The 24,371-nt window shown below is 37.9% G+C and overlaps 1 protein-coding gene across 1 annotated transcript; it reads left to right on the top strand.

Annotated features, from left to right (window-relative positions):
• Positions 1 to 1,204: 1,204 nt before the first annotated feature.
• On the top strand, positions 1,205 to 23,100 carry LOC106076618 (uncharacterized). Its single transcript, XM_056016385.1, has 6 exons — positions 1,205 to 1,357; positions 13,666 to 13,717; positions 15,518 to 15,544; positions 16,085 to 16,237; positions 18,257 to 18,313; positions 19,714 to 23,100. The coding sequence occupies exons 2-6, from the start codon at positions 13,699 to 13,701 to the stop codon at positions 19,788 to 19,790; spliced, it is 333 nt and encodes a 110-aa protein (XP_055872360.1). The 5' UTR covers positions 1,205 to 1,357; positions 13,666 to 13,698; the 3' UTR covers positions 19,791 to 23,100.
• The last annotated feature ends 1,271 nt before the right edge of the window (positions 23,101 to 24,371 follow it).

Genomic DNA, 24,371 nt, shown 5'->3' with positions numbered 1-24,371 from the left:
GCCAGAGGGTCTTTTGGGCACCATCAGAAGCACGAACCACCTGAAGATTCCCTCCATCGGCCTGTCTAATCAAATGCTCTCTCTGGGAGGGACCCAAGCAGATGTAAATTTGTTACATCCATATTACCGATGGCTCGAATAGCAAGGCGCTCAAAGTCTGCGGTGAGGCCGAAGGCCGAGCACCCATTGGGGAAACTCCTCCATATTCCTTCTCTGTACCACATCATCCGTCCGGGCGTCCGCCATAAAACGGCCCTATGAGGTACTATGTTGGCGTGGTCGTAAGTAGAATACAAAATAAAAGAAATAAAAAGAAATGCTTAAAAAAAAAGTTCAGTAGAACAAGAGGAAAAGGGTAACTGTCAGACGAAGAGGAGAAGGGACAAAGTAGAGAGGCAAAGCGAGGAGTAGGGTAATAGAGGAGAGATACAGAAAAAGGAGAGAAGGATAGAGAGGCACAGATTTGCAGACGAAGAAAAAGAAAGGAAAGTAAGAGCGGGCGAAATAAAGAGAAGAAATGAAGAAGAGAGAGAAAGAGAGAGAGAGACAGAGAAAGAGGTATAGAGACAGACAGAGAGACAAAGACACAGATAGACAGAGAGATAGAAAGAGAGAGAGGTCGGATAAAATGCATGGTAATAGAAAGCTAAAGAAAGACGAATGTAACAAAGAGAAAGAGAGATGAAGAGATGGAAAAGAAGAGATTGAGGGAAAGAGGCAGAAATAATAAAGAAAAAGACAAGAAGAGCAGAGGGAGAGAGAGAGAGGGAGAGAGAGAAAGAGAGGGAGAGAGAGAAAAAGAGAGGGTAAGAGAAAGAGACGGAAAGAGAAAGAGAGGGAGAGAGAGAAAGAGAGAGAGAGAAGGAGAGAGAGAAAGAGAGGGAGAGAGAGAGAGAGAAAGAGAGGGAGAGAGAGAGAGTAAATGAAATACGAAGGGAACAAGAAAAGGGGGGGGGAGGGATATATACAACCTGCCAGTGAGAGACACAACTTATGACAATAGGCCAACATGCAATCTTCACAACCTGTCAGCATATCAATGTAATGAAGTCACATATCGGTCAGATCTGAACTTAGAAAGTTAGTGGCAAATCCTCTTCGAAAATAAATTCTCGTAAGTCAACAAAAATAAAAAAATCAGTTTATAAAAAAAAAAAAAAACATTTTTAAAAGTGCGCAATGCAGGCGTCGTCTTGCCTACCGCCAAACAAAAAGTCACCAAGCAATGTCTCGTGAGGTATGCTCTGCGCATGTCCAAGAAGACGGTGGGCTCATTTTGCCACTCATAGCAAGCCTTCTGGAAAGTATCTTCCTCAACGAGCATTTGGGATTGGAAGCATCTGTCACCCGGTCTAAGGTAAGTACCATTCAATTTACTTTTACTTTCTTTTTTTAAAGAAATAGTGAAAAGAATACAAATATTTATTTACCTAGCAATCTTTCAGTGAAACCAAGTTTTTACTTATGTTTGGGTTTTAAAACCCGCGTGAATTTTGGTCACTTAGTAGCAAGAGAAATTCCAAAGTTAAAGGTTTGACGAAAAAAACAACAAACAAACAAACAACAAAGAAACAAACACTTGTTTGCACATCATTTCCCGTAACTGGCATTTTATAATCATTTTTATTCTTGAAAAAAAGAAATCGAGTTTACAGTCTGTAATTCGAACGCCAATTACTGATTAGTTGTTTTTTTTAATAATGATAGTAGTGTTTATTATCCTTGAGAATATTTGTTTTATAATTGTACATTACAAAGTGCATTACAGAAACAGTACATGATTAGAGCAAACATTTGTACAATAGCATACAAGATATAGTCTTACCGTCCATACCCCAGTTTCTCTTTAACAGTACATGCGAGCGGTGTCTTGTACCTTCATTATGATGGTCAAATGTTCATATCATGAAGAAGAATGTGATTTTTTTAATGCTTAAAATCTTTACATCTCTCTTAGCAATGTTTTTCTCAAAAAGGTGTCCGAGAGCGGTTTCTTTGTTGACTATGATTTTACTGGAAGCATTTACAATTTTATATAGTTTTTTAAATGTATTTTTTTATGCTTAGGTTGCCATACCAGGCAGCAATGTTGAAACGTCATTGGTTTTCTGGGTTAATATTATTTTGTCTAGCCGCGCATCCAGTATCAAAATGAAGATATTTACAACAATCAATCTAGAGGTGGCTGAGGGGTAAAGCGATGGGCTTCCGAAACCAGGGTCTCGGGTTTAAATCCAAGTGAAGACTGGGGATTTTGAATTTCGGGACCTTAGGGACGCCCCTGAGTCCACCCAATTCTAATGAGTACCCGACATTTGTTGGGGAAAAGTAAATATGGTTGTTCGTTCTGCTGGCCACGTGACGCCCTCGTTAACCGGGAGCCACAGAAACATGAACTTTACACCATTTGTCCCATTAGGTCAGAAAGGAGTTTTTTTGTTAGTCTCTTACTTAAAGAGTTTTTCATAAAAATTAGGATCCGTTTAAGCCAACGTGCGTGCAACATGACTAATACATGTATTATGAGCAGGGCCGGCCCTAGCATTTGCGGGGCCCTATGCGAAACGGATCGCGCGGGGCCTAGTCTGGGTAGGGATAAGCATAATGTCAAAATTATTTTTTTTTTTGAATTAGAAAATAGGCCTACTTTCGTCTTTGCGATAAATTTTTATCAAATGAAAGCTCGCAATGCCACTTTTTATTTATTGGCACCCCAAAATGTCAATTTCGTCTATTCTTTAGGAGATTTGAATAAATTCAAAAAAGTTCAGGACTTTATCGTATATTTTGCCTTTTCATGAGATTTCCTGGAGGCCCTGGAAAATCAGGAGGTCGCGAAAACCCTGTTATTTTATATACGTTATAATGGTTTAATTTAATAATGTACACTTAGAATTAGCGCGGGGCCTATGAAAGCGCGGGGCCCACTGCGACCGCATAGGCTGCAGTGGCCTAGGGCCGGCCCTGATTATGAGGCCCTATTTAAGCCTTTCGACAATACACTTACAATAATTGGCTTTATCTTGGCTAGAGCCCAATTGGCTCATGATGCTTCCGTATGCAAATTATTTACTAACACGTTGAAATTTTTTTTTATTAATGATCTACATGCGTCTCTCATTTAATAAAATAAATCATAATTATTATAATTATAATAATTAATAAAATGTAGTATAAACATGACAAGCGATTCCATTCCTGTCTGTATATAGGGCTTGGTGAGTTGACAACACATTGAGGTTCTTTATCTTTTTTTTTTTTTGTAATTGTGATAGCGTGTTTTGCCCTATGCGTAACAGAAGTAAATATTTTCATAAAGTTATTATTCAGAAGCAAGATTCTAAATAGCTTGCAGCCTCAATGAATACTTCATATCTTTTGTTTTCACTTCTGGCATTTCTGTTAATTGATTTTCCTTAAAGTAAGCCCATTTCAGAAGATATGATTTTACACTTGGTGATGATCAATAGTAAAGGGAACTTAGACAATGGCTATTGGCATGTTTGATTGATTTCTACTGGAAACAAGAGGATGGCATTACTGAAGGGTGGATGATCTTTTTGTTAAACATCCTTTAATTATTTAAAGCACTCACAGAAATTATCGTTTGGGGAGGGGGAGTTTGTGGAACCTTTGAAATCATTAGTCAAGTCTCTAAGGATGTCAATGGAGCCTTTAATACCCATCCATCCCAGTGGCGCTACAGCCCAATGGAGGCCTCTGGCCTGCTTCAACACATCCCTCTCCTGGACCTTCCGTCTTCACGCCCTAACCCCAAACTGTTGTAGATCTGCCTCCACATTATCAATCCGTCGCATACGGAGTCTGCCTTTGGTTCGCCTGCATTTTTTTTTTTTTCATGTATACAATTTTCGCTCCTCTGTTTTTTGTCATTCTTTCCAGGAAACCTGCCAATGTAACCTATTCTTTTTTATTTCTGTCACTATCGGTGGGCCTTCATACAATTGATATATCTCCTGGTTAGTGCGTGTCCTCCGCCCTGTTTCATCTTGTAGGGACCTTTAATAATTCGCAACAATTAGTATGATCACAGATGTCTGGACGACGAACCAGTGCCTGGAAAATTAGAAGACTTGTGAAAATTCGCATTCAATCTTCTTATCTAATGAATAGCTGATGTGCGATTGAAAAAATGTTATCCTTGGCCTACAAGTCAGTTGTAACATGCCGCAGATGTATCATTTCTGTTAGCTTTAATGTTAGCTCGAGTATATTAGTGAATATTTGTTCGGGCGTATTATTATGATTATTTAGGATGCACGTCTGTACTGAACACGAGTTCTTAAACAGAAGGCATTGTTGATTATGATGAACGAATAATAACAAGACTCTGGATATAAATTATAAGACATGAAGTCAGCTGTTTAATCGAACGCCATCTTGGTTGACAACAACAGCTACAAGGGATGCTACTCCCAAACACCGAGTGGTGCAACCTATATAAAACACACATCAACAGGCATGCAACAAGGTTTCACAACGAACGACTAACAAAAGAGCATTCCTCGTTCCATATGCTAGGACAAATTTGTACAAATACTCCTTCTTCCCTAGCGCTATTCGAGCATGGAATGGGTTGCCTGAGCTAGCCAGTAAAACCAGTAACTTTGTCAGAATTTAAGTCATTGGTTAACATGCATGACTGAATGTATGACGCGTAGGACGTAATCGTCTTCTTTTTTGAAGTAACGTCCGTATTATACAAGATAAGATAAGATGTTTAATTCATAACGGGCGATCGGTTTAAATGTCTGTCGCTCTCCTGATGTTACAACTATGAACAGGGCCGGATTTAAGAGATGACAGGCGGGGCTACAGCCCCAGTGACTCCATATTAAAGAAGCCGCCACAAAAGATAAAATGTATGCGAATTTGGACGGGTCGGAAAATCGAACGTTTTCTTTTCTTTTCGCATTTTTACCAATACTATTTTCTGTCTGTTGACAACACTATCATGATTAAAAAGTGTCCGCTTGTATCATGCTCGTAATATGTGAATGCAGTTTCGGATTTACGCAGTTCTTCAATCTCGGGCCTTACCCTCCCAAAACTCAAAAAAATATAAACTTTTTAAAACTAAAATATGCATGTTAAATTAAAAGAAAACAACAACAAATAAATGAGATTACATTTACATGTAGGCCCTACTCTATTAAAAAAAAGTAAAGTCCTCCTTTCAGACCTTGTGGTCTATAGGGCAGATGATGTAAAGGCCATCTGTTTCTGGGGTCTACGGTTAACGAGGGTGTCATGTGACCAGCACAACGACCAACCGCTTTTACTTTTCCGCAACTAATGTCAGGTGCCCATTAGAGCTGGGTGGATTCAGAGGCGCCCATAGATCTCGAAATGAAAAAATCCAGTTTTCACTAGGATTCAAACCCGGGAATCCCGGTTCGGAAACCAAGCGCTTCACCGCGCCTTCCCCTACTCTCGTACTTTTTTCGAAATATGCGATACTTTTAGATGTAAGCAGGGCTTTTTTTTGTGACGGTACGCTTCGGTACGGCGTACCGGTACCCTTTTTTTAATGTGGGGAAACATTATTACTTTCCTTGTATTTAAAAGTTTATTATAAATTTATTAGCAGTTAAAAGTTAGACAATCTATCACTGAGTACCAGCACCTAATTACTGAGTACCGACACCTAATCGCTGAGTACCGGCATCTAATCACTGAGTACCGGCACCTAATCACTGAGTACCGGCATCTAATCGCTGAGTACCGGCACCTAATCGCTTGAGTACCGGGATCTAATCGCTGAGTACCGGCACCTAATCACTGAGTACCGGCACCTAATTGCTGAGTACCGGCATCTAATCATTGACTACCGGCACCTAATCACTGAGTACCGGCACCTATTTGTTTTACAAAAAAAAAAAACACTGGATATAAGTATTATTATTTACATTTGGATCTTCATGAAAGTTTGTGAAAATGTGTTGGCGCCTCACAAAAATCATGCCCCGGGGCCTCCACAAACTTAAATCCGGCCCTGACTATGAAGATTTTACTTTTTCTCTTATGTTACTAATCATCTAGAGTTCTAAACCAAACTCTAAAATTTCGTCATTTTTAATGCCACGTAGACAGTCCATCCATTTTTTTTGTACGCTAAACAACTTCTTCTACATTACACAATCTAGTCTTGCATGATACTTAAAGACCTGTTCCATGCTCTAATGGTACTAGGAAAGATGGCAGCCTGGTCTTGTCGACGACCTGTGTGCTATGCTCTTGGGCTGTCGCTCTCGAAGTTGTCAACTAAGGTGTGAAGTCGGATTGTACCCCAATCCAAGTCTATATGAAATTTAAAGTGTCAAAAACAAGAAATACATCACAGTTGGCAGGTCGTGTTAGTCTTAGCAGAAGGGGACATTACCTCGCTATTTACATTCCTCTAATTGGGGTAGTGTGGAAAAATAGTTTTTCCTTGGAGACTTATAGGTTCACAAGGAAGGTGTTTTTTTTTTTATATATTTTTTCCAGGACCACCTTTGCCCAACAGTTAACGAGGGTTTCATATGGCCAGCAATAAGGCTAACCCCCAAATCGCATCTAACTGTACCTATTGTAGCTTGATTTAAAGAAATGAAATGTACCAGACTTGATAGGGACTTAGTTTGGCAAATTCTCGTCTATCACCGAACACACTGTCTAGTTCTGTTCATCTTTTACCTTTTACTTTACCTATCCCTTAGTCTGTTGGACCGTTGGGGCACTACGCAAGATTCGTCGACCGTTTATCTCCATCCCTTTCTTGTCTTTTGCCTTAGTTAGAACCTCTTTCAATGACAGGCCCGTCCATTCTTTTATGTTTTCCTCCCATCGCTTTCTCTTCTTCATTTTCCTGGTACTGTTCCCTAAAGGAAGGTCTTTGCGAGCCCCGAAGACCTTGTAATATAGCTATAGATTTTTAGCTTGCGTTTTATTACGATATTTAGCAGGTCATCGCTATGGTAACCCTGTCTTTTATCTCTTCACTTGTGATGCGGTCTTTGAACGTGATACCAAGGATCCTTCTGTAACATCTTAATTCCATTGTTAGGATCCTCCTCTCTAGCTCTGCAGTCAGCGTCCAAGACTCACAAGTATATACAAATGTGACCATGACCAGGGAGTTCTGTTTGTAGAGTATAAATCATTATGTTTAACCCTACCCACTACAGTCTAGGAGACTTAAACACATTAGCTCATGTTGTTTAACAATGTCTTGTTTAAAAAAAGATATTTGACTCTGTAATCAATCGATAACATAAAATGTTATTTGAGTGGGGACAAAGCAGAGAGGAGGGAGGAGAAGGGTAATAGAGGGGAGAGACAGAAGAAGGAGAGAGAAATAGAGAGGCACAGAAGAAGGAGAGAGGGATAGAGAGGCACAGATTTTCAGACGGAGAAAAAGACAGTAAAAGTAAGAGCGGGAGAAATAAACAGACGAAGTGAAGAAGAGAGAGAGAGACAGAGACAGAGAGAGAAAAACAGAGAGAGAGAGAGGCAGAGATAGAAACAAAGAGACAGATAGATAGAGAGAGACACACAGAGAGAGAAAGAGAGAGAGATAGACACAAAGAGACAGATAGAGAGAGAGACACACAGAGAGAGAAAGAGAGAGAGATAGACACAAAGAGACAGATAGAGAGAGAGACACACAGAGAGAGAAAGAGAGAGAGATAGACACAAAGAGACAGATAGAGAGAGAGACACACAGAGAGAGAAAGAGAGAGAGACGCAGAGAGACAAATAGAGAGAGACAGAGAAAGAGAGAGACAAAGACAAACAGAGAGAGAGACAAAGTGAGAGACAGAGATAGAGAGTGAAATATAGTTTAGTTTGAAATAAAGTTGAACTAGCAAAACTACACGTTATTCCAACAAGCTCGACCACCCAAAATTGTGTGAGCGGGGATCGATTAAAAAAAAACAAATATTTTTTTTTATTTCTTGTTATTCTAAGTTCTATCATATCATATGACTATAAACACACATAAAAATAGGCTCAAAAAAGAAATAAAACAAAATAAAAAAAAATTACAAATAAACATAAACATTGGTTATACAATCAGAGGGGCTGGTCGACGTTTGTGGGATACAAATAGTATAACATCTTTATAGCTTAGCATGTACGTGCAAAAATAAAATCAACAACATACATTTTTCTTTTTTAGTCTCACTGCAGTCTCTTTCTATTTGGACAGTATCTCTATTTGTAAATTTTTAAACGGTATATCTTGTGTGGTGCCCCAACGGTTCAACAGACTAAGGGATACATGAAGGGGAAACGCTATACCCGTGAAGTTTTAAATATTCGGAACCCTATCTTTGTGAAGCCATATGTTGTTACAATTTCAGGATGTTTACACTTCCGGGTCATATGACGTCGAACTGCTACACATTCATCTCATTATATGTCTCTTGTTCTATGCTATTGTCCTTGTTCAGAACTGCAAGTGACTTTCAGTTTTAAGCAGTACCTGAACCGTCGATATCAATGCGTTCGTTTGTAGTAAAGACTATGATTTAGTTAATAATTTTGTGGGTTTTCCAATATGAATCAGACTGTCGCATTAGTACTCCTAGCAGCAATTAAGGGCATAACAATTTGGTTATTCTTTTTGAAAGTTATCAGCTCTTGAAGTGACAAAATATTTAGTTCATAGCTAGGACACGACTTGTAGCCACTTTAGATACGGCACTCCATCTCAATCATCCGACTCAAAGACTAGCTTTTATTTCCATTTTAATTGTTTTTGAAGCCAAAAAAATTAAATCTTTATATGCCTAAGAATATGTTTTTTTTTGGTCGAGTCTTGGAGGGCCGTTTGGATCTTAGGCGAGCTACATTCGTCCTCAGTTACTCGCCTTGCAAATTACTGTTTTAGAGTAACATTGACACATTCAAACCAAATGTTGAAAAAAAAATGCATCAAGCTGATGATACAGAAAGAATAGTTTCAAACTCATTAAGCTCAAGCACTGTTAATGAGGATCCGTCCACTCTGGGCAGATCTTATATAGGTCCAACTTTGGCTTAATGATTGAGCATGATTCTTTTGGATTTCCGAAGCTACAGTGAGCTATCGTAGATGATATATCTAATTAAAGAGATGATTGTTTAAAATTTAGTAGATTTTTACTTGGAATGTATTTCATCACCTCACCTTCACATGTCCCTTAGTCTGACGGACCCTTAGGGTATCACATGATCTTGCCATTGTTAGGGTATCACACATGATCTAGCGATTGTTAGGGTATCACAAATGATCTAGCGATTGTTAGGGTATCACACATGATCTAGCGATTGTTAGGGTATCACACATGATCTAGCGATTGTTAGGGTATCACACATGATTTTGCGATTGTTTAGGTATGGATATGATCTGCCTACCGTTAGGGCTCTGTCAACCATTTGGGGAACCAAACATGATTTGTCAACTTTAGGGCATCACACATGATCTGTCGCCCGTCTCCATATTTTTTTTTCATTTTTTACCATGATTAGAGTCTCTTCCATCTTGCATTCTTTCCCCTGGTAAAGTGCTTGCATTCTTTCCCCTGGTAAAGTGCTTGCATTCTTTCCCATGGTAAAGTGCTTGCATTCTTTCCCCTGGTAAAGTGCTTGCATTCTTTCTCCTGGTACAGTGCTCGCATTCTTTCTCCTGGTACAGTGCTCGCATTCTTTCCCATGGTAAAGTGCTTGCATTCTTTCCCCTGGTAAAGTGCTTGCATTCTTTCTCCTGGTACAGTGCTCGCATTCTTTCCCCTGGTACAGTGCTCGCATTCTTTCCCATGGTAAAGTGCTTGCATTCTTTCCTCTGGTAAAGTGTTTGCATTCTTTCCCATGGTAAAGTGCTTGCATTCTTTCCCCTGGTAAAGTGCTTGCATTCTTTCTCCTGGTACAGTGCTCGCATTCTTTCCCATGGTAAAGTGTTTGCATTCTTTCCTCTGGTAAAGTGTTTGCATTCTTTCCCATGGTAAAGTGCTTGCATTCTTTCCCCTGGTAAAGTGCTTGCATTCTTTCCCATGGTAAAGTGCTTGCATTCTTTCCCCTGGTACAGTGCTCGCATTCTTTCCCCTGGTACAGTGCTCGCATTCTTTCCCATGGTAAAGTGTTTGCATTCTTTCCCCTGGTAAAGTGCTTGCATTCTTTCCCATGGTAAAGTGCTTGCATTCTTTCCCCTGGTACAGTGCTTGCATTCTTTCCCCTGGTACAGTGCTCGCATTCTTTCCCATGTTAAAGTGTTTGCTTTCTTTCCCCTGGTAAAGTGCTTGCATTCTTTCCCATGGTAAAGTGCTTGCATTCTTTCCCATGGTAAAGTGCTTGCATTCTTTCCCCTGGTACAGTGCTCGCATTCTTTCCCCTGGTAAAGTGCTTGCATTCTTTCCCCTGGTAAAGTGCTTGCATTCTTTCCCCTGGTAAAGTGCTTGCATTCTTTCCCCTGGTAAAGTGCTTGCATTCTTTCTCCTGGTACAGTGCTCGCATTCTTTCTCCTGGTACAGTGCTCGCATTCTTTCCCATGGTAAAGTGCTTGCATTCTTTCCCCTGGTAAAGTGCTTGCATTCTTTCTCCTGGTACAGTGCTCGCATTCTTTCCCATGGTAAAGTGCTTGCATTCTTTCCCCTGGTAAAGTGCTTGCATTCTTTCTCCTGGTACAGTGCTCGCATTCTTTCCCATGGTAAAGTGTTTGCATTCTTTCCTCTGGTAAAGTGTTTGCATTATTTTCCCTGGTAAAGTGCTTGCATTCTTTCCCCTGGTAAAGTGCTTGCATTCTTTCCCCTGGTAAAGTGCTTGCATTCTTTCCCCTGGTACAGTGCTTGCATTCTTTCCCCTGGTAAAGTGCTTGCATTCTTTCCCCTGGTAAAGTGTTTGCATTATTTTCCCTGGTAAAGTGTTTGCATTCTTTCCCCTGGTAAAGTGCTTGCATTCTTTCCCCTGGTAAAGTGTTTGCATTATTTTCCCTGGTAAAGTGTTTGCATTCTTTCCCCTGCTAAAGTGTTTGCATTCTTTCCCCTGTTACAGTACTTGTATTCATTTCAAAACATTTCATTAAATCTTTTGGCTGTTGATTTTAAAATTAATTAAATAACTCGTTGCTACTAGCTTTTGTGTCGACTTTGAAAAATAAAAAATATAAAAATACCGTTACATTATTTAAACTAGAGTAACATGATATCCTTGTTTGTTTATTAATTAATGTAAGGTTCGATAACTCTCGCCACCATGCTTATTGATCTTGTCCCTAGTTGAAAGAACACGCTTTTTAAATAATTGTTAGTAGGCAAACAATATTTCACACCTGATCAGTTAGATATCAATATTCTATGTGTAGTCGACACTTTGACATGTACTGAACAGACTTTTGTGGAGATTTTCTAAAATATTTTCTCCTTGGCATATTTAAAATAGTGCATTGATCTATTAATGCATGCACCACATGATCAATCAACCGTAAGTATACCACACATTACATGTCGAACCCTAGTGCACCACACATGGTATGTTGACCGTCAGGGCACCACACATGGTATGTCGACCGTCAGGGCACCACACATGATATATCAACCGTCAGGGCACCACACATGATATGTCGACCGTCAGGGCACCACACATGATATGTCGACCGTCAGGGCACCACACATGGTATGTCGACCGTCAGGGCACCACACATGGTATGTCGACCGTCAGGGCACCACACATGGTATGTTGACCGTCAGGGCACCACACATGATATATCGACCGTTAGAGCACCACACATGATATGTCGACCGTCAGGGCACCACACATGACACCTCGAACCTTAGGGGACCACACATGATATGTCGACCGTTAGGGCACCACACATGATATGTCGACCGTCAGGGCACCACACATGACACCTCGAACCTTAGGGCACCACACATGGTATGTCGACCGTCAGGGCACCACACATGGCATGTCGACCGTCAGGGCACCACACATGATATATCGACCGTCAGGGCACCACACATGATATATCGACCGTTAGAGCACCACACATAATCTGTCGACCGTTAGGGCACGACATATGATATGTCATAATGAAAAACTAATTTGTTTATTTACTTACACTCATGAGAATACCAAATTATTGTGCACTCTCCATGTCACGTTGTTCATGAGTTGTGTTGAGCAGTGGTCACAGAGGGCCTGATATGAAGAGAGAGAAGCGTCACGATTTCAGCTGCAAGAAACCTTTCTTGATCTTCTAGTCGGTATTGTTATGGCAACTTAAAACCAAGCCTGAAGATAGGCCCTAGATAATGTGGGAATAGCCAATGTAGGAATAGCCAATGTGGGAATAGTCAATGTAGGAATAGCCAATGTGGGAATAGTCAATGTGGGAATATCCAATGTAGGAATAGCCAATGTGGGAATAGACAATGTGAGATAGCCAATGTAGGAATAGCCAATGTGGGAATAGCCGATGTAGGAATAGCTAATGTAGGACTAGCCCATGTAGAAATAGCCAATGTGGGAATAGCCAATGTGGGAATAGCTAATGTAGGAATAGCCAAAGTGGGAATAGTCAATGTAGGAACAGCCAATGTTGGAATAGCCTATGTGGAAAGTACTTCGATTATCAAACAAGAAAAAAACAATAAAAAGATGCTTTAAAAAAAGCTGATCTTAGGGTAATAACTAAGAAATCCACTCTTACAACAATATATCTCTTTAATGTAGAACCATGCTGAGAGTTACTCCCTTAGAGCACGTGAGAGGAAGCGGGCAGTGAGTTGTAAGGTCGCCTTGTCCCCGTACAGGGACAGGCCTAATTCCACACATGAACCATTAACTCTCTCTCATTTCCATGTCCCGATCGTCCGTCATGCAAAACGCGACACTCATAAAGAATCTGGTTTACTGTTTCATTGTCCTCGACGCATTAGCGGCGCAGTGTGTCATAGTTCTCCTTCCACTGTCCAAAGTACAAACATATTGGACAGTGTCCGACTCGGAACTGGGCTAGGACGGCCTGTTCCGCATTGCAGAGCTCCCACCATGCGTCCTTTCGCGTACATGCTGGATATGGTCGCACAAGGTCAATTTCTGATCGAGGATGACCCCGAAGTACTTAGGCTTTTTGTCCCATGCCAGAATCTTGCCGTCCATCCGAAGCTCAACTGTTTCCTTCACTACATCACGTCCTAACGTAAACCAAGAGTACACCGATTTCGAGAATGTAGAAGCTATTTCCATTATTCGATATCAAATAAATCAATTAATACCAATATTTAATTAACTAAATGGTTAATACTTTAATTGATTCCTATTTCGCTAGGTACAATAAATGAATGTTTAAAGTTTCAACTTGATCCGAGAATGGTTGTGGGAGAAATAAAGTGTACAATTGTCTAAGAGGACAAAACCTTATATATTTTGCGATATCCGTGAATACCGAAGGATTAATTTCCCTAGTTGGTATAAAAAAATATAGTGTTTTTTTTTTCTATAGTTATAATGTTTCTCAGTAAATTATGACCAATTGATTTTTTAATTTATGTTATATACGACAATGAATGAGTGTGCAAAGTTTCAACTAGATCTGAGAATAGATGTGGGAGAAATAAACGTGAACAAACTTTATAACAGACATTTTAACCTGTGTATGTGTTCCTCTCTATTTCACAGGCTGTAAGGCAAGAAAACTAAAGGGAAACAACCATGACAAATATTTCACTGAGTAAGTAGCTTCCACAGATTATCCATCAAAATATCGACCACATTATCCAACACATTATCCAACACATTATCCAACACATTATCCACCAATTTATCAAACACCCTATCCGCCACATTATCTAACACAATATCGACCACATTATCCAACACATTATTCAACACATTATCAACACAGTATCCAACACAGTATCCAACACAGTATCTAACACATTATCCAACACATTATCCAACACATTATCCAAAACAGTATCCAACACATTATCCAATACATTATCCAACACATTATCCAACACAGTATCCAACACAGTATCCAACACAATATCTAACACATTATCCAAAACAGTATACAACACATTATCCAACACATTATCCAACACATTATCCAACACACAGTATCCAACACACATTATCCAACACAGTATCCAACACACTATCCAACACAGTATCCAACACACTATCCAACACATTATCCAACACATTATCCAACACATTATCCAACACATTATCCAACACATTATCCAACACACTATCCAACACATTATCCAACACATTATCCAACACACATTATCCAACACAGTATCCAACACACTATCCAACACATCACCCACCACATCACTTATTAAGCTCACCTAAACACACTCAACGCTTTTGTTTTAACTGTCTACTGATTAATATTGTTCTTGTGTGCTGTTCAGATCCAATACTATTTCATTAACTAGTTTAAACTAGCCAAAGAACATTACAATTAACAAAATAGACTTAATCAAGACTTTCAGAGTATCTCAAATGATGCATTTAGTCACAAATGGGATACTTGTCACGTCTACTTATTCATTGTTACTTATCCGTCTCTAACACTATTCAACCTTCTCTTAAGTTATCGCCATCTTGTTCTCCCATCTGCGCCTAGTCTACTACGTCATTCGTCTGTCTGTCTACGTCACCACTTTTACAGTCTCTAAAAAACAATACACAATATATTTATCTACCAAAACTAACATACTCTCTAACTAAACTAGGTCACTACCTTTTATTATTATTATTTTTTAAAATACTTTTTATTATTTACTCTGTAAACAAAATCTACTTAAGGCTAATTTTCTTAGATTTATTCATACATTTATTCCCCGTAAACTACACAATGTCCGTATTACAGAAAAGACAGCCACAAGTTGAGATTTTTTAATTTGCAGGAGAACATACATCAATGAATTTTTTGTGTGTATATAGCAGCCTATTCGTAACAATACAATTGTACATCACAATAGCTCTAGGGTACAAGTTGACCATCCGCGACTCCCCAGTGTACTGCCTCTACCAGCATCTGCCCTGATAAAGGCTTCATCAAGAGGCTGGTTGTCTCTCACACCCCCATCATCTCATCACTTCGAGATGATCCAGTCACTTTGTGACTGGTGGAAGCCATAGAGTGGGAAACAAATGTTTCAAATATGAACGGCTTAAATTAATTCAGGGGTTCTCAACCTGTGGGTCGTGACCCCCTTGGGGGTCGATTAACGATTTGCCAGGAGTCGCCTAAGACCATCGAAAAATATGGATTGTTTTTGTCTATTCTTCTAATGCTGTGGCGGCAGAGTGGGGGATTGTAAAAAGAGGTCGCCGAGCATAAAAGGTTGAGAACTGCTGCCTTAGAATAAAAAGATTAATTTTAGAACTGGACTTCGCTCAAAGGCTGAGTTATAGAAGAGATAATCTCCGTTTACAGTCGCTGCTTTATATATATATATAATTTTGTTTTAAGTTTTTAAAAAACTTTATATATATTTTATGTATTCCACAGTCTGCTTTTGTTTACTGGTGTTGATAGGTAAGTAAATAATAGTATCAACTTTGGTGTAAAAAATAGACGTTGCATCAGAACTTTGAAAGGTCTAAAATATCATGATGTCGGATTTTCAATATCTTTTCTAGTTTACGAGATCTAAACGCGACGGACGGACGAACGGACAGACCACACAAAATTAATAGCGTCTTTTCCCCTTTCGGGAGCCGCTAAAAAATAGTTTACAAAAAAACAAAAACAAAGATTATAGAAGCGAAATAAAAGACACAAAAACTCTTTTGTTTCATTGGCAATTAAATTATTAAATACAATTCAGATATGTCATTCAAACATTTCACGTGTAACTTTGGGGTGAATCTGATGTGAATGTAGAGTTTTTTTTATGTAGTTATAATGTTTTGTTTAGCGTAATGCACAAACTGTAAGATGAATTTAGTGATAATTATTTACTGCCATATCTCTCCCTACTGTAATATTTATTTATTAAGAGTGGGGTCTAAATTGTTTCTCAATTTCTCGTATGTCTGCATCTAAAAAAGATGTATGTTGTTGTTTTTTTTACAGATTCAACTTCAACTACATCATCCACTACTGTATCTTCAGTTGCTACAACACAAGCGACGTCAGTTAGTTCAGATACATCATCTTCTTCGGCATCTACTGCAACGATGTCTTCGCCTACAACTGCCTCCAGCAACACCGTGGGCTCATCAACAGGTTTGTCATCAGAAGCATGAAACAATTGTACATTCAAACATTTAAATAAGATAAGATAAGATCGTTTTATCGATCGAAACAAATGGAAATTCAGTTGGACTAAAATTATCCACCTCAGCATAAATATTACAACAATAATATTATAGCGCAAATACGAACAACATGTACACACGAGACACATACACACACACAACCAGCGCTTTATGAATTAGACATCTGTGTACTTCTCGATGAGGACAAGAAAATGGAAACAACAGGAGTAGCACCATTAAAAGGGGAAGATAACTTAACATATAATGATAATGAAACTAAAGCTAACATACTAAATAAATACTTTGCATCAGCATTTTCAGCCCCATGAGACAAAGACATAATACTTAATTTGAATCCAGTAGACAACATAGAAGATATAGTAGTACAAGAAAAGGGGTTATCCGAAAACTATAAGCGAGTATCTGGACCTGATGGTATTCCAGCTAGATTACTTCAAGAACTTAAGAAATTAAAATGTAATGACCTACAATACTTTTTCAGGCGCCTTTTAACCAGGGCAGAATAACAAGGGACTGGAAAGAAGCTAACGTCAACCCCTCCCCCTACTTAAACAGTAGAAAAATCTGACCCAGGAAACTAAAGACCAATGTCACTAACCAGCATCACATGTAAAATTTTAGAACTCATAATATGTAGCGACATCATAAACCACTTAGACAAACATAATGTCCTCACCTCATACCAACATGGCTTTAGGAAATATAGATCATGTGAAACACAACTAATAGGACTTATTGATAATTTTTTAAAAGGTTTAGATAATAGTGAACAAATAGATGTTATCTTATTAGATTTTTCTAAGGCTTTTGACAAAGTTCACCACCATAGTTTGCTTAAAAAATTAAAATATTTTGGCATTGCATCAGCGGATTCAGGATTTTTTGATAGGGAGAGAACAAACTGTAATAATAAATGGCTCTAAATCAACACCAATAACAGTAAACTCAGGCGTACCTAAAGGAATAGTCTTAGGTCCTCTACTATTTTTAATTTACATATACGATTTACCAAATTGTTTTACTTCAGGAACTAAAGTCAGATTATTTGCAGACGTAATATATAGAACAATAAAAAAACACAAGATAAAGAAATTTTACAAAGAGAATTTGATGAATTACAGAAATGGGAATCCAATTGGAGCATGTCTTCCCCCCCCCCCCTAGAAAAGTGTCAGTTATTAAAAGTAACAAAAAAAAAAACTAAAATAAATTAATTCCAGTTATCTTATTCATGGTAAATTAGTAACACAGACTAAAAACGCAAAATACCTAGGTCTTATAATAAATAAGAAACTATCAAGGAATCCCCATATTTATGAAACTATCAACAATTAAACAAAGCATTAGGGTTTATTAATAGAAATCTCTTTAAATCGAATAAGAATATAAAATAAAAATGTTATTTAACATTGGTTAGGCTAATGATAGAATATGCATCCTCTGTTTGGGCCCATCAACTCAAGAAAACATTAAGAAACTGGAACAGACATAAAATAGAGCAGTGAGATTCATAACAAACGAATATTCACATTTGAAGAGTAACACTTTTAGTAAAATCACTAAATTTAGAAAGCCTTCAGGGGAGAAGACTCAAAAGTAGCAAGTATACATAAAACACTGAACCATAATCTTCAAATACAAAAACAAAACCTAATAGAATACTTAGAAAGGCACATTCCTCGTCCCATATGCTAGGACAAATCTGTACAAATGCTCTTTCTTCCCTAGCGCTATTAGAGCATGGAATGGGTTGCCTGAGCTAGCCAGGAAAACCCGTGACTTGGCAGAATTTAAGTCACTGGTTAATATGCATGACTAAATGCATGACGCGTAGGACGTAATCATCTTCTGTTTTGAAGTAACGTCTGTATTATATAAGATAAGATACGATATATGCAAATAAGTATAAATATATAATAAATATATATACATATGTATTTGATTTATATATTTAATAACCATTCAGGTGCTGTCACTGCGGGAGTAAATGATGTCACCACTTCGAATCTGACCACTACCACCAGTAAGTCATTGAATTGTTGTTGTTTTTTTTTTCATTATTTTGTTGTGTCTGTCAGGTGTCAGTCTGTTTAGCAAATCAAAATCTTTGCTTCAAGGGAGATAATTTGAATTGCTTGTCAATCACTAACGATAACTCTGTATTTGACAAGAGGGTAATGAGGAATGGAGGAGAGACAAGACTTAGGCAAAGTTTTTTGGTTTTTTTTTTGTCTGGCTTGGGCAAAATATAAACTGTACTAAACAATACAAAATACTAAGACAATGTGGCAATAGTGTAGTTTCATAGTATTTTCTTTGTTAAACATGCTTTTTTTATTCTGTTTGAATTATAATATACACATTTTAAATGACTACTATCTAATGGTCAACCGAGTGTAAGCCACATAATGCTTCAGATGGCTTTGATGCTGGGCACTGTCACCATGGCTGAGCGATACGGTGCTCTGTCTTACAACCGGGGGGTTTGAGTTCTAGTGAGGACTGTGATTTTTAATTTCGGGATTTTTGGGCGCCCCTGAGTCCACCCAGCTCTAATGGCCACCTGACATTAGTTAGGGAAAAGTAAAAGACGGTTGGTCGTTATGCTGGCCATGCGACACCCTCGTTAACCGTGGGCCACAGAAACAACTGACCTCTACAATTGAACCTCAATCTCCATTTAAACAAAAAAAATATTTTGTATACAGATTTTAGTTTTAAAAAGTGTATATCTTTGAGTTTGTAGAGGGTAAGGCCCTTGGTAAAGGTATTGTTGCAAATCCGGAGCTGTATTTACCTATACCGAGCCTGCACTTTGTAATCCCGACATTTTTGCCAACGGTAAAAAATGCGAAAGTAATGTAGGGAAAAAAAAATGTTAAGTTTCTGACCCGTCAAAAGTCGGATACATTTTTATCTCTTTTGTGGAGTCCCCGTGGCTATAGCCTCGCCTGTCCTTCCTTACATCCGGCCCTGTACGCTTTAGATGTATGTCTGTGTTCAGGCGTATTTATATGTGTTCAGGCGTGTTTATATGTGTTCTGGCGTGTTTATATGTGTTCTGGCGTGTTTATATGTGTTCAGGCGTGTTTATATGTGTTCAGGCGTGTTTATATGTGTTCTGGCGTGTTTATATGTGTTCTGGCGTGTTTATATGTGTTCTGGCGTGTTTATATGTGTTCAGGCGTGATTATATGTGAACAACAAGAGTTACTTTTGTCTATTCAATTTGGGATTGAAATTTGATGTCCAATTATTGTTATGTCTCTAACAGTATACTATGCGTGTGGGTTTTAATAATGTCCAAAAAGAAAATTAAACACTGACAGAAATTTAGGGAGTTATGATAAGCAAATACACCCGATGCACCAAAATCGCTAGCTATTTATAATATCCGCTATAAATGATCTTTTCTTTCTACAGAATCTGGCTCCCAAAGAATGAGCGCCGGCATCGGTTTCATCTTGTTGATATCTGGGGCCATGAACTTTCTGTTGTAACCTTCATGTGATCCATGACTTCTGTTCCGGGGCTAGTGACGTGGAAAAGGATAGATGACGAACTACCGCTAGAGGTCGCCACCTTCACAAGACTCGTATACATTAGAGACAAGAGTAACTTTGAAAAAAAAAAAGCTGGCTTTAATCAACTTATTAGGCAGTAACTAATAGTCCTTTGCAAATCTTGTTAGCTGGCTTGAATTAACTCTAGGCAGTATCTAATAGTCCATTGTAAATCTTGTTAGCTGGCTTGTATCAACTCTCTAGGCAGTATCTAATAGTCCTTTGTGAATCTTGTTAGCTGGCTTGAATCAACTCTAAATCAGTATCTAATAGTCCTTTGTGAATCTTGTTAGCTGGCTTGTATCAACTCTCTAGGCAGTATCTAATAGTCCTTTGTTAATCTTGTTAGCTGGGTTGAATCATCTCTAAATCAGTATCTAATAGTCCTTTGTGAATCTTGTTAGCTGACTTGAATCAACTCTAAATCAGTTTCTAATAGTTCTTTGTGAATCTTGTTAGCTGACTTGAATCATCTCTAAATCAGTATCTATTAGTCCTTTGTGAATCTTGTTAGCTGGCTTGAATCAACTCTAAATCAGTATCTAATAGTCCTTTGTGAATCTTGTTAGCTGGCTTGAATCAACTCTAAATCAGTATCTAATAGTCCTTTGTGAATCTTGTTAGCTGGCTTGAATCAACTCTAAATCAGTATCTAATAGTCCTTTGTGAATCTTGTTAGCTGACTTGAATCAACTCTAAATCAGTTTCTAATAGTTCTTTGTGAATCTTGTTAGCTGACTTGAATCATCTCTAAATCAGTATCTATTAGTCCTTTGTGAATCTTGTTAGCTGGCTTGAATCAACTCTAAATCAGTATCTAATAGTCCTTTGTGAATCTTGTTAGCTGGCTTGTATCAACTCTCTAGGCAGTATCTAATAGTCCTTTGTTAATCTTGTTAGCTGGCTTGAATCATCTCTAAATCAGTATCTAATAGTCCTTTGTTAATCTTGTTAGCTGGCTTGAATCATCTCTAAATCAGTATCTAATAGTCCTTTGTGAATCTTGTTAGCTGGCTTGAATCAACTCTAAATCAGTATCTAATAGTCCTTTGTGAATCTTGTTAGCTGACTTGAATCAACTCTAAATCAGTATCTAATAGTCCTTTGTGAATCTTGTTAGCTGACTTGAATCAACTCTATAGGCAGTATCTAATAGTCCTTTGTGAATCTTGTTTGCTGGCTTGAATCAACTCTAAATCAGTATCTAATAGTCCTTTGTGAATCTTGTTAGCTGGCTTGTATCAACTCTCTAGGCAGTATCTAATAGTCCTTTGTGAATCTTGTTTGCTGGCTTGAATCAACTCTTTAGGCAGTATCTAATAGTCCTTTGTGAATCGTGTTAGCTGACTTGAATCAACTCTAAATCAGTATCTAATAGTCCTTTGTGAATCGTGTTAGCTGACTTGAATCAACTCTAAATCAGTATCTAATAGTCCTTTGTGAATCTTGTTAGCTGGCTTGAATCAACTCTAAATCAGTATCTAATAGTCCTTTGTGAATCTTGTTAGCTGGCTTGAATCAACTCTCTAGGCAGTATCTAATAGTCCTTTGTGAATCTTGTTTGCTGGCTTGAATCAACTCTTTAGGCAGTATCTAATAGTCCTTTGTGAATCGTGTTAGCTGACTTGAATCAACTCTAAATCAGTATCTAATAGTCCTTTGTGAATCGTGTTAGCTGACTTGAATCAACTCTAAATCAGTATCTAATAGTCCTTTGTGAATCTTGTTAGCTGGCTTGAATCAACTCTAAATCTGTATCTAATAGTCCTTTGTGAATCTTGTTAGCTGACTTGAATCAACTTTAAATCAGTATCTAATAGTCCTTTGTGAATCTTGTTAGCTGACTTGAATCAACTCTAAATCAGTATCTAATAGTCCTTTGTGAATCTTGTTAGTTGACTTGAATCAACTCTTTGGGCAGTTTCTAATAGTCCTTTGTGAATCTTGTTTGCTGGCTTTCGGAAACGGATGTTATTTCATTGTTAAGTTATTGCTTCTTTTCCACATGCTGCTAATATATGCAAATATATTCTATTCAAGTGTATAGTTTTCAGCTTTACTCACTGTGATATTTTTATGTATAAAATATTTGTACACACGTATTTATGAATTAAGTTTTGCTATTACTTTCTTTACATAAAAACAGAATAGAAGTGTTTCTGACCTTGACCATGCTATTTTTTCTGCTATTGTCTAATTAAAATATACTTTCTGATGTTCTAAGTTAATATACAAATAATAAATAAATAAATATATATATAAGTGTTAAATAATATATTTAAATGTAATGTAATTTATTAACAGCAAGCTACTGTTGTAATTCTGAACAGCGTACAAAATATGTTCATGAATTATGCCTATGAACTAAGACAATTAACCCATGCCTAGCATCGCGCTGAGAAATAAGGGTCGAACATAGCCGAATACTAAATAATGTTTTCATTGAAATATCAATTACTTTGCTTTCTTTTTATGTCAATTTTTTTGTTTAGCTGTAATTAAAGTTGTATATCTATATTCTCTCTCTCTCTCTCTCCCTCTCTCTATCTTTGTGTGTATCTCTGTCTAAGTGTCTGTCTGTCTGTCTGTCACTCTATCTCAATGTGTTTTTGATCATATGCGGATGATGCGATCAAAATTATTTGTGTGGCCTAATTTTTTTTAAAAAGCTCACCGTTCTTTGATGCGGCTCTCGTTTTCTCTTTCTCTCTCTTTTTTCTCTTTTTTCACTCCCCGGTCTCTCTCTCTCTCTCTCTCTGTTTCTCTATTTCTCTCTTTTTCTATCTCTGTCTCTCATTTTTTCCTACTACTCTGTCAGTTTTTTTCTCTCTCGCTCTCTCTGTCTTTCTCTCTTTCTGTCTTTCTCTCTCTCTCTCCATTTCTCTTTCTTCCCCCCCCCTCTCCATTTCTCTCTCTCTCTCTCTCCCTCCTTTCCTCCTGTACGTAAAGTTTATCTTTGAATATCTTTGAATCTCTGCAACGAAGAGATACAACCATGAAGTCATCAACAGATTAGATCTCTACATCATGTTTGTACAACTTGTCGCTACAAACTGTTGTTGAGTTCCAACTCTGTTGCATTATTGAAGACTGGCCCAAATGTATTACTGAAGACTGGCCCAAATGTATTACTGAAGACTGGCCCTAATGTATCTCCGAATGTGATATTTTATTTATAGAAGTAAAACATATTATTAAGAACATATTGCTTTCGTGTACATTCCAGAAAAGATTTCATTAAAGTTTTTAAAAACAAAAAACAATGTGAAATGTTTCTTTACAGTTTGTGTAGTTTGTTTTCTTCAATTACCTTTTTTTTTTCTCTTTACCAAAACATTCTCCTCATATTTTTGTTTGACCCTTCTAAGATAAGCTTCTCGTTTTGTCACGTGGTTCAAATAGACTGACGACAAAGACTGACCGCAAAGACCGACCACAAAGACTGATCACAAAGACTGACCGCAAAGACTGACCACAAAGACTGACCACAAAGACTGACCACAAAGACTGACCGCAAAGACTGACCACAAAGACTGACCACAAAAACTGACCACAAAGACTGACCGCAAAGACAGACCAGAAAGACACAATTTTTTTTAAACCTTTAGTTTAGACAGGAGGGTTTTACAGATTGTATGAAGTGGTGACTACTTAGCCGTAGCGTATGCAATAATCTTTATTTCCGAAGGAATGTCTGAAATATCTAGAACAGATAGTAGAATAGGCAGACAGTAAAACAGACAATAGAACAGACAAGCAGTAAAACAAACAGACAGTTGAATAAACAGACATTAGAACAGACAAGCAGTAAAACAGACAGACAGTTGAACAGACAGACAATAGAACAAACAAACAGTAGAACAGACAGACAATAGAACAGACAAACAGTAAAACAGACAGACAGTAAAACAGACAGACAGTAGAACAGACAAACAGTTAAACAGACAGACAGTAGAACAGACAGACAATAGAACAGACAAACAGTAAAATAGACAGACAGTTGAACAGACAGACAATAGAACAAACAAACAGTAGAACAGACAGACAATAGAACAGACAGACAGTAGAACAGACAGACAGTAGAACAGACAGACAGTAAAACAGACAGACAGTAGAACAGACAGACAGTTGAACAGACAGACAGTAGAACAGACAGACAATAGAACAGACAAACAGTAGAACAGACAAACAGTAGAACAGACAAACAGTAGAACAGACAGACAGTAGAACAGACAAACAGTAGAACATACAATAGTAGCTCGCGTGTTACAGCTCTACAGAGAAATCAGTTTTAGCATTAACTCTTTGTCTGCTAAATGACGATACTATCGTTGATTTGACCTCCTAAAATTCAATTAACGTTTAATTGTATAAACTTTACTTTGTGTTATATTAAAATAACATGCGTTCCCCTTTAATTCTAGACCAAATCAAACACTTTCTGATAACAAGCGAAAAAGTTATTGAAGCTGAATCATAACAGGGTAAACAAAATACTAATTGGCAAACTGAAAAACC

Source organism: Biomphalaria glabrata, chromosome 17, assembly GCF_947242115.1.
Source record: "Biomphalaria glabrata chromosome 17, xgBioGlab47.1, whole genome shotgun sequence".
In the NCBI taxonomy this organism is placed as follows: Eukaryota; Metazoa; Mollusca; class Gastropoda; family Planorbidae; genus Biomphalaria; species Biomphalaria glabrata.
The sequence above is the reverse complement of the archived record's forward strand: the minus strand, read 5'-3'. Positions and strand labels throughout refer to the sequence as shown.

What these genes read in the sequence shown, in the direction of transcription:
- LOC106076618 (XM_056016385.1), top strand. An exon ending in CACCGTGGGCTCATCAACAG is followed by an intron (nt 16,238 to 18,256) that starts GTTTGTCATCAG and finishes ATAACCATTCAG; the next exon opens with GTGCTGTCACTGCGGGAGTA. An exon ending in GAATCTGACCACTACCACCA is followed by an intron (nt 18,314 to 19,713) that starts GTAAGTCATTGA and finishes TTCTTTCTACAG; the next exon opens with AATCTGGCTCCCAAAGAATG.